Source organism: Callospermophilus lateralis, chromosome 13 (assembly GCF_048772815.1).
Source record: "Callospermophilus lateralis isolate mCalLat2 chromosome 13, mCalLat2.hap1, whole genome shotgun sequence".
Taxonomy (NCBI): domain Eukaryota; kingdom Metazoa; phylum Chordata; class Mammalia; order Rodentia; family Sciuridae; genus Callospermophilus; species Callospermophilus lateralis.
Window position 1 is genome coordinate 72508427 of NC_135317.1, and position 10787 is coordinate 72519213.

At 46.5% G+C, this 10787-nt stretch overlaps 1 protein-coding gene across 1 annotated transcript; it reads right to left on the minus strand.

The window, feature by feature from the left end:
• Positions 1 to 263: 263 nt before the first annotated feature.
• Sertad4 (SERTA domain containing 4) lies at positions 264 to 4734 on the minus strand. The gene is made up of 3 exons (XM_076832360.1): positions 4560 to 4734; positions 3292 to 3407; positions 264 to 1016 (listed from the first exon to the last, which is right to left on the minus strand). Exons 1-3 carry the CDS (start codon positions 4732 to 4734, stop codon positions 264 to 266), a joined length of 1044 nt encoding a protein of 347 aa, XP_076688475.1.
• Between the last annotated feature and the right edge of the window lie 6053 nt (positions 4735 to 10787).

Sequence of the window (10787 nt, forward strand, 5' to 3'; positions counted from 1 at the left end):
CTTTTTCTGTAAGAAAACTAAGATAAACTTTTAAGCGTTAAGTCAACTGTTTCCTTGGTTGAATCACCGCATTTATAAGTAGCTTGCTGATGCCTACTATACAGATGTTTTATGCAATCTGCTCTCCAGGCATTAAAACGACACGGTATGTTCATGGCATAATTTTATCAGTTGTACAAAACTATAAAATCCATTCAAAATAAAATTTATGAGAGCTAACTGATCATGCTGCGCATGCTTCCAAGTTTCGGTGAAAAGATGGTTTATATTTTACTTCCTTTGCTGCAGCACAGTTTGTTGCTTGGTGAAGGCTCCTTTTTCCTTAAAGACTTTTTCCAGGACTCGCTTACATTGTTTTTTTCATTATATCCAGTCTCGAAATAATCATAAAATTGGCCTTTGCACTCAAGATCGAGGTCATTTTCCACAGGTTCATGGCTGAGGGGGTCACCTTCTCTGTTGGTGTTGTTCGCTTTCTCCTCACTTAACCTGGCCTTTTCCTGAACGCCAAGTGACCTGACATTAGTGACAAAGATTTCATTGGCAGGTATCTGGCCATCACTCTTGTAAATGGCTGCCCCGCCTACATCAAAATCCACCTGATGGGAACAACTCGGCAAAGGCAGAGGGGGAGAGGAAGAGGAAGAAGAGGAGGAGGAGGAGGAGGAGGCACTTCCCACATTTGCATTGACAGAAAGGGGTAAATTCAGGTAGTGACCACCGCACTCTTGGTAAAAGCAGCAGGCATGAAACTTTTCACACTCCTCTTTGGCCATCCGTGGTCGTTTTCGGTAAGGACAGTCTTGAGCCATAAACCACTCCTGGGCAGAGGCGCCACTGAAGGAGCAGGCGGGAAAGCACCAGTTATTCTGCATGATGATTTCTCCATGAATCCTTTTCATCAAGTTGTTTATAAGGACAGATCTTCGGAGGTACACTTCAGGATCATCGATAAACTTCAGCTTTTCTAAGGACATGTAAAGGATGTGGGCTCGTTCCTCAAAAATTGAGATGGTCTAAAAAATTTTTAAAAAGAGAGAGAAAGCTTAGAAAATGGACTGTACAAAAATATCACACCTGCATATTTCTTTCTTGGCAGGATCTGGTCTGGCAATGTTGGGTTCTTGCTTCCCCTGGGTCCACTTAGAAAGGCTGACCCCAATGCTACAGATGCCCTCCATCCTCACCCGCAAAGCTCCCACCCACTTCTTTTTTCTTTTATTTTCAGAAACCAATCACAATCTTATTACAGGGGCAACAAACTAGGATGTAAAATAACCAACTAAATCTATACTTTTTTATTTTTGAAGGTTATTTTCCTGGGGCATGAAAACCATTTATAAAGTTTTCAAAGTTTTTTAAGACCCCTTTGGAATTACACTTCTAACTGCCTATATATGTAACAATTTGGTTAACACTTTGGAAAATTCGCAAGTTTTCCACAATATCCCCAAACCAACATTGATACTCTTATGAGTATTTTGGTTTGACACTTTTTTTTTGTTGTTCTTTTTAGTTATACAGGACAGTAGAGTATATTTTGACATATTGTAATACATGGAGTATAACTTCCCATTCTTGTGGTTGTACATGATGTGGAGTTACACTGTTCACGTATTCATATATGAACACAGGAAAGTGATGTCTGATTCATTCTATTGTCCTCCCACCCACTGGTATGGACACACCAGAGAATCCAGCCCAGTGCAGATCTCAGCAGGGGCAGCCTGGTTGTTCAATCTTTTATGGCTCAGTGAGGAAGATGATGAAACACACAACTAATCTAAGCTATTAGAAGTTAGAAGAGCAGTTACCTTGGGTGGAGCAAAGGGGTAGTGACTAGAAGTGGGTTCAATGAAACATTCTGATAGCTGGTTACATTTTGGTTCTTGACCTGGATATTAGTGATGTGGGTATGTTCATGGGTGAAAATCATCAAGCTGTACTTCACTTGCACTTTTTTTATGTGTGTATATACAAATACATATGCACACATAGGCACACACATGTACTGCACATCAATAAATGATTTAAAAAAGATGCCAAGGCACAGATCATATTGGGTATGCTTTGAAGTACACCCAGAGTCTGATCTAGCCGTCAGGGAGCACGAGATTTGGCTTTTGGTGCTGTCCTTCTTTTAATCCTCTGGGTGTCATATCTGTAATGACCCTTGCTTGATAAGAGAATGACAATAATTAATGGGGCTCAGACATGGACAGTATCTGTCAGTTGAAGGACCAAAGTAAGCTTTCTTTTAGGGTCTGGCAGGAGAAGGCAACTGCAGAGAGAAAATGAGGAGACTCACTCTTGAGCTGTGAGATACCATCCCTGTGTGATGGCTGGTGCAAATCCAGTAGGAACTGAAAAACTGCTACAACCACAACTTCAAAATTGAAAAGGAAATAAACTGCCAGTGTCCTGGGGGCCAGCTCTCCCAGATCATTAAAAAAAAAAAAAGGCAAACTGGTAGCATGACCCAAAGAGCTGTGAATTAAATCAGGGAAGACTGACCAGAGGCCGAGACATGGACAACACACACAGGGAAAGGAACACCTGCCAACACATGCTGGTGTCTTTCTATGGGCAAGGCAAAAGCAACATCTAAAGCCTGTGGTACGGGTGCAAGAGGAGACAGAAGGGAAGCTGAACTCAAAACCCCTCTGCATTTCAGATAACAATGGTCTGGGGCTATATCCTCTTTCCCTCTTTCATTAAATCACCAGATCATTTTTGAAGGAAGATTATTATAAGGAAAAAAGAACTGATATTTCAAAGGTTCCATAATCCCATGCTCTTTCCCCATCTTGATAATCTCTTAGAATATGTGCAAGAAAGTAAGGTTTGTTCTTCTCTTAGGAATGGATTCTATATTTCAACAAACTTAACATGAATGAATGTGACCTCCCTCAGCCATGAATGAATGTAAGAGGAAGCACATGGGCCACCAGAGGCAGAGCTCAGGCTGGGGAGAGCATGTCAGGACAGAACAAGTGCATTTCCTGGCACATGAAAGTGTAGAACAACCATAACCCTTCAGGCAACTTGAGAAATATTAAATCTTAAGTAAAAAAGATGTTTGTTGCATTGTATGATTTGTTATTTCTGCATAGAAGATCTCTTTCTGGCTCTCTCTTCAAGTACTTGTGAAAAATAACACAGGACCCAAAAAAGTGACAACACTTAATGTGGCCCTCCAAAGAAGTGGCTCATTTTAATTTCTGGAAATGGATCAAGCAACTAAGTATCTTAAACTCTTAATAAAAATAATGACTATTAAAAAAAACATACTTTATGGCTACAGCTGCTGAGTGGTGGGTGAAAATCCTCTTCTTCCACATACTTCCTCTTAAAGTATGTGATCTTGGATGTTGTTATAGGATTTGAAATTCCCCTGTAATGTGATCCTGTGGTAATAAATCAGATATGACAAATGACATGCGGTTTGCCAGAGGTTCTCCAAACAAAATACTTTCATTTCCTTTTCTTCCAGAGGATAGCTTGGCTACATCTTTGTCTGTACATGTGGTGATTAAAAATAAACATTTGTCTTAATAGTTGCTATCACACAGAATCCTGTGACCCAAGCTGGGCGAGGGCTTCCAGGCAATTTTAGAGGAAAATGATAACTTTCAGCACCTACTAAACACTCACATTCTTAACTCAATGCATAGACAAACAGTGAAATTTGTAAAGGGGAGGAGTACAGCAACTCCGAAATAATATTGATATTTATTCAAACTGTTTCATTAAATCCAGACAACATAACATCACTATTCAGATGTATACATCTTTAATGGGAACCACTGATAACCAGACTTCTTTTAAATATTTTTGGTTCTAGGTGGTAAACAAATGGGGGCACACTGGTGTTATAACAGTTCTTTTAAAATGCAAAACTTAGATATTAAAATTCAGATTTTGGGTAATTAAAATCATTTTCACTCTTAAAAATGTAGCACATCATTCATAATAAAGTAGGCTTTATTATTAATAAACAGACTTCCTTCAAGTTTTATTTTATATTTTAGGTTTTTTTTTTTTCTTTAAATAGCCAGTGCTACCAAAAAATCCCCAAAGGAACTTAAACCTCAAGGATAAAGAATCCGGAAGAATAGACTTCTGTTTTGTTGGCTTATAATAGTTTTCCTCTAATACCAAAGCCGGTCACATGTTCCATAAAGAGAAAAGGTACACAGCTGCTCATCCAAAGTGCAGATTCTTTTATGTCTCAAGGGGTAAAGATTTCACTGTCAAGCCCACCAGAGTTTGTGCCACTCTGAGAGAACTATACAGTTGTACGAGATTGGAAAATAAATTCAGAGATTCAAAAATTTGGTTTGGTTCTCCTAAAAATACAGGTCCATGACTTGTATTCAAGGAGCAGCAGAGGTACAGGCACATTTGAATGCAATTTAAATACCACCACTGTCCTCTCCAGGAGCCCTGGGTTTGCTTAGGAAAGGCACACTGGCAGCCCTGGAGCATCAGCTCTCAGCTCTCAGCTCAGAAGGACAGTCTGGCTGTGGAGGGCAGAAGGGGAAGGTCAAGGGCAGTACCTGCCAGTGGGGGACCGGCTCCCCGGTCTCCCTGCAAAGGAGCCTGTGCTGGCCCCGGGGGGCTCGGGCCTCTGTAGCTGTCAGCCTCCCATAGTGTTTGGTACCCAGCAATTTCAGCAGCTCCTTCCGAGACAATGGGCTCGCAGAATCTATTCATGGACAGAACCAGAGTCATCTCTGACAGCCTCAGATCTGGAAAAAGAAAAAGAGAAAACAGCCCTAATCAAGACCAAGCTAAGGGACAGCCTTGGCATCTTCATGCCTTTGCTTTGGGAAACTTTTACTTCCCAGTCCTCCCCTTCACCCTGAACCATTTGATTATTTTCCCAAGAAAACCTCAGCAAACTCCTGCTATTAGCTCAGCCTCTGTGTTCAGCAATCTGCATCTCAGGGGCGGATCTTTAAAAGCCCATTTCTTATTGTTCTCAGATTCCCTTCAGCCCTCTTCCAGACAGCTGCTTTGCCTCCTAAACACATTTTCCTCCTGACCTTCCCTCAGAAAATGTTCCACTAAGAGGCAGGGCCAAAACCCTTGCGCTTCCTTTCTATTAATAAGGCAAAATCAATTTTCTAGTCAATCCCCTGGGAGTCTCCTTTGATGAAATCCGCTAATCAATCAAAAGGAAAGGGAGGGGGAGGCAGAAATCTCCACCGTAATCCCAACTGATGCTCTCAGGTTCAGTCTGTTCCGCTGCCCCCGTCCCCTCCTCCTCTCGCTTCCACAGGACAGTTCCTCTACAACATTCTGGGGGCTCCCTCCACTTTCTCCTTCCAAAGCGAAGCAGACAGAGAGACACTTGGTAGTTGTTTCCACCAGCCCTGATCCGCCTGAACTGGATCTGCCTCCAGTCAAAACACTGTGAGATGAAGACAGAAAATTGGCTCCAGTTTCCAGCCGTGAGTTGCAGTCCCACAGGAGCCAAGCACAACATCAACGGAGCAGGCAGAATATTAAACAGCAGCCAGGGCTCAGGGGCCAGAGGCAGCCAGCAACTCCTTACACAGCAAAGCCCAGACACAAGGCAGGAACTTTCCAAGAGGCAACACATCACTGCCCTCCTCTCCAGGTCACGCCCTTCCCTTGAGACTGCAGGAAGATGGGCATATCTTTGATGGTGATGCCCCCTCCTCCCTAACTCATGCATGGGGCCACTTCCATGGGGACTCCATGTTTTCACTTAGTCCAATGCAGGGTTCAAGGTGGGGTCAAGGATAAGTTGAAACGAGAATGAGAAGAGAGACTGATATTAAAACAAAAAGATCTTGGGTCCGGTGGTGACAGCCCGGCAGCCTCAATGCCTTGTTAACTGCCAATTCCTTTAGGAGACCCAAACCTCCACTCTCTCATTCTGCGGTTTAAAGAACTGTCACAAAAGTGATGTCAGGCTTGCTTTCTGAAGATTGATTGTCTTTCAAATATACACTAAGGGTCTCGTTCTTTCTTTCTTTTCCAAATTATACAGCTTGTAATGTTTGGAGGCGGGTGTGAATCTGTCATTGTCTCGAGGGAGACCATTACTCCCTCATGCTATAACGAAGGTCCACTTCCAGGTAAAAGAATGAAAAGCTTCAGGGTAAGGGGAAATAGCTTCATTAAAGTGACAAAGTCCTCTGGCTAACAGAGCAACTCTTGGCAGCAGTGCCTGTCTTTCATCAGGCTTCTCTCTCAGTTCTCAGTCAGTCCCAAACCCACTGAAGACAGAGAAGGTGTCCAGGTCATTGGGTGGAATTAGTACTCAGCTGATTTAGGCTGCTAAACCTGACCTCCCCTTTCTTTCAAGATGCCCTCCAGAGAGACATCCACAAGGACTTATAAGAGAACCTTGTTACAAGAGAGGGAGAGAAAAGAGGTTTGAACAATTATGAAGAAATAATGGACATGCCATTTATTTTTTCTGTTTGAATCATCAACCAAGAAATTTAGCCTCTGTTGATTTAACAAACTAAGGCATTCTGTCCATCACTTCTCAAACTCCACAAGCAGGCAAGGTATCAAACCTCAGGATACTTTATTCCCTGGAAAACTCTCATGAAATGATCCAATTTCTTAAACTATTCTAAGAGACGATCATATCAGGAAATGCTATTGCTAGAAGCACACAAATCATAGCTTTTTATCAGAATCAGCAGCCTTCTCTTTATTGACAACAATGTTATTTTCCAGCTTGAATTTTACCCTCACTTTTGTGCTGGATTCTTGGGAAAACATCCAAGCCTTTTGCCTGGCAGAACTTTTATTACAAATAAACAAAAGCAGGTTGACAAACCCAACCCGCTTAAGAAAGAAAAGCATTTGCAGGCCCCCAGTAGCAATTACCTTTGTTTAATAGGATGTTCCTGGGCCCTGTGCTGTTTTATGTTAGTCAGAGTTTGTTTGTATTATAATGGTGAGTAGCTTTTTTGGTTGTTAAGAATTTCAGTGTTTCTATTTGTTAGTATTGTTTCCAGCATATGAAATTTCATCATTTTGCATTTGAACTTGAAATGTGGCATAATAGTTTTTATTTTGGTTGTTTCTTTTGTTTACAACATCTAATTTCAGTTAAGTTTTTCCTTTTTGAATTGGAAACTGTTGCACTCAAAATTCTAAATGAAAGAGGCTGGGTTCTGCAAGTGATTTATATAAATCTGAATAAAACATGAATGAGTTGGGATTATTTGGGAGCAGGGAGGAGATTTTGCAATTGCATCTTCCCAGCCTACTTAGAACTTACACTGGGATATTAACAAATTAAGAAGGAAAGTTTAATGTTCATGAAACACTGGACTGTATAGCATCAACACCAATGTTTAACATGCATCTTTATTTGTAGTATGTGTAGACAGCCAAGCTCATTATTCTCAGAATGATGAGATTTACATTACAATTCTGCTACAGAATTCAGAAGTTCAAGTCCACAAATTCATGTGCTGTTAATATTAAATATAGCCACAAAGATGTACACTATGGCAAATTTTTTTAACATCAAAAGTGAACAGATTCAAAAGGAGGGTGTTAAAGTGTGTTTTGTCTGTGTGTGCATTTAAAAAATAAAAAAGCCCTAACCCTTTATCCTCAGGCTACTGTGTGTCTGTTTTGTTACCCAAGAGGATGGAGTGGAATGACCCCCTCAAGCATACTCAGAAGGCTGAGGGTTAAAATGTCAAGCGGTCCTAGCAAATGTTCATAGTAAAGTTACCAGGCATTTCAATACAATTTGGCTTTTCCAGATGAGCTGTGCTTGCTCCTTCCTTCATTATAATGCTAATAGGAGTGGCTGGCACACAGAACAGGAGGGTAGCTATGATTCAGTGGCACCTTGAATCTAACAGAGGGCTCCTGGTCATGTTTTGCCCATCCCTCCTGCCATCTGTCATTAGAAATCAGAAAACATTTTATTGAGAGCATTGTAGCAGTTAGAGGACTGATTCCAATGCTGGAAGCCAGGAGGTAAAGGGCAGGTATTTCCAACTCACCCTTGATACTGCTAGTCTTAAATATTCTGTCCAGGTGGAATCAAGCTCCTGACCTGGACATTGTCCCTAATAAGCTCTCAACACCTTGGCTGGCTCATGGTGGTGGTTGTAAAAGAGGCTGGATAGGCAAAACAAAATCTTCCAACCTTTCTAAACAGACAGCTGTCTCTTTTCTGCTGGTCCCTGCAGTACACCTGTCTTCCTTGGGAAGTCCATTTCTCAGCGGTAATCCCGCGAAACCAACAGCTTAAATTGTGTCTTGGGGCTGGGAATGCGGGGGCTGCTCCTAAGGAGGTTGAGGGGTTCCCTGGGTGAGAGCCCAAAGAGGGGGGTCTAGGGCTTGGCGGGTGGCAGCCACCACTCCTGGTTTCCGCACAACCACACCCCCTGGGGATTGGCGCCCAGGCCCCTAAATCTCTCTCCTGGGTAGCGGTCAGAGCCCGGCCAGTTGTTGACCGCAGGAGAAAGTAAACACCCCAAGTGTCTGGGAACAAAGGCAAGTTGTCTTTCCACGGTGCAGGAGCCCAGTACCTCTTCTGAAGAATAAGAGCTATTATTATTCATTCTTTCTTTTAAAACCAAGTTTCCTTCTAAGGGAAATAAACACCGAAGGTAGGATTCCAAGGAAATGACTCACGGCGGCTGGCAGGGCTCTGGCTAGGCTGGCCCCGCGCTCCTGCCCGCAGCAGATGCCTGCGGGGCCCTCACGCCCTCACGGCCCAAGCCCGCTCAGAGCAGGCGACTGCGGGAGCGCCCGGCGCGCTGGTGGGACCCGCCGGCAAGCACCGGGCCCGCGCCTCCTTGGACCTGGGGTCCGCCTCTCCCCCCAACATCTGCGGCCGCAGCCAGGCACTTGGGAAAGTTGCTAAGGCCGAGGAGGCGGGAGGAGAGAAAGCGAGGAGAGAGGCGGAGGCGTGGACCCGGCGGGCAGCAGCCTCAGCCCGCTGGGGAGGTGAGCTGAGGACAGAGGAGCCGCCGCCGCCCGCAGCGCGGCTCGGCTGCTGGGGAGGAGGGTGCGGGGGCGGAGGTGGCGGGGGACAGAAGGTGTCAGCTCCTGCAGCTATTCCTTTTTCTTGCAAAACGCGCGCTCCTGACATCCATAACCCCTCCCTCCCCACCTGCCAAGCACCGCGGCGTCCAGCTCTGGGAACATCCTTCCTGCTGACCCTAGAATGAGGGGCTAAGCGGCCACCTAGGACCCTGAGGTCTCACCCAGAGCTGCTGTCCCCACCAGCCTCTGGAGTCAGCTCCTGCGCACGGGCGACAGTCGGAGCAGCCCTAGTGGAGGCGGCGGTTCCCGCCCTGGTAAAGGGCCCCGCGGCGCATGCTAGCCCCGGAAAAAGCCCGCGCCGCCTCCGCGCCCAGCTATGCCCCGGCCACCTCGCAGCTCTGGCCGCCTCGCCGCTCTGACCCCGCAGCAGCCGCCGCGAGTCCACTAGGTGACCCGGGCTCTGCCCTGGAGCCGGGGGCGGGGGGGGGGGCGCCGGAGGCCGCGTGGATGCGGGTTTGCGCCGGCAGGAGCCCGGAACCTGGCCCTCGCCCTCCGCCCGCCCCGGCCTCCACCCCCGCCACCCGCGCCCAGCCGAGTCTTACCGCGGGGTCAGCGGGGAGGCGGCGGCGGCCGCAGCGCTTGGGCTGCCGCTGGTCCGCTCTAGGTTCGGCGCCAGCCGGACCACCGGTGCACACTCGCGCCGGTCCCGGCCGAGCGGCCCGGTCCGCGGTGGCCGCTGGTGCGCGGCAGGCGAGGGTCCCGGCAGGTCCCGCCGCCGCGACTGGGGTGCTGCGCCGCCGTCGCTGCAGACGGTTATGGTAATGAGCGGCTCTGTCTAGCGAGGAGCGTGTGAAACCCGTCAATCCTGTTTGCCATTTCCCCGTGGATTTCCGAGGAGAGGTTCTGCAGGATGCCCCCAGGGTGAGAGAGGGAACATGACAAGCGCGCCCGCTCTCCCTCCCTCTCTCTGCTCCCGCCGCCGCCGCCACCGCTCCTCAGGCAGCACACGGGGCGCCTTCCCCTCACCCCCACCCCAGCCCGCCCCCTGCCTCCTTCCCTCCTTCCCGCCCTCCCTCCTCCCTCTCCTCCCCTCCCCTCCCGGTGCCCGGGGACACGCGGGCCCAGCTCCAGCCCGCAACCCAGACCCCACGCGCACTCGGCTCCCGCCCTAACCCTGGGGGCTCGGCTCCAACCGAATAATGTATTCACTCTGCAACCTTCTGAGATGTCTTGTCTTTTTTTATTTGGTTTAGTTTTGTTGTGTGTGCGTGTGATTTAAAAAAAAAAAAAAAAAAAAAACTGTGCCTTTCCCACCCTTTGCAAAAGACTTTCTTCTCCTTTGCCACAGCAAACGGAGATGAGAAACAGATGTCTGTGCAGGACCAAGCAGTTATTCTCCTCTCGCCGCCCGCCCCCGCCAGTTCCCCTCCTGAGCTGCATATGTATAAAAAAGCAACCTAGGTCCTGCTGCAACTTGAATTGGCAACTCTTTCTGGGTGGGGATTCTCTGGTGAAAACCTCCAGGGGAAAAAAAAGTAATAAAGGAAGCTATCCTTGGTCAAAAGAATGTAATTTAAGCTCCAGAATCTCACTATTTTGCAAATAGTCGTTTTCCTCTATATTGGACTCAATTGGAGTTTGTATTTTTGAAACATTAATTCATAACTTGTGTCTAGGGACCCCTCCATAGTTGAGATGGGTCATTTCAGGTGTAATGAACGCAGGGGCTTGGAATGCATACACCTAATAAAATCGGGGGTGGAGGAGACACCTGCACAAAA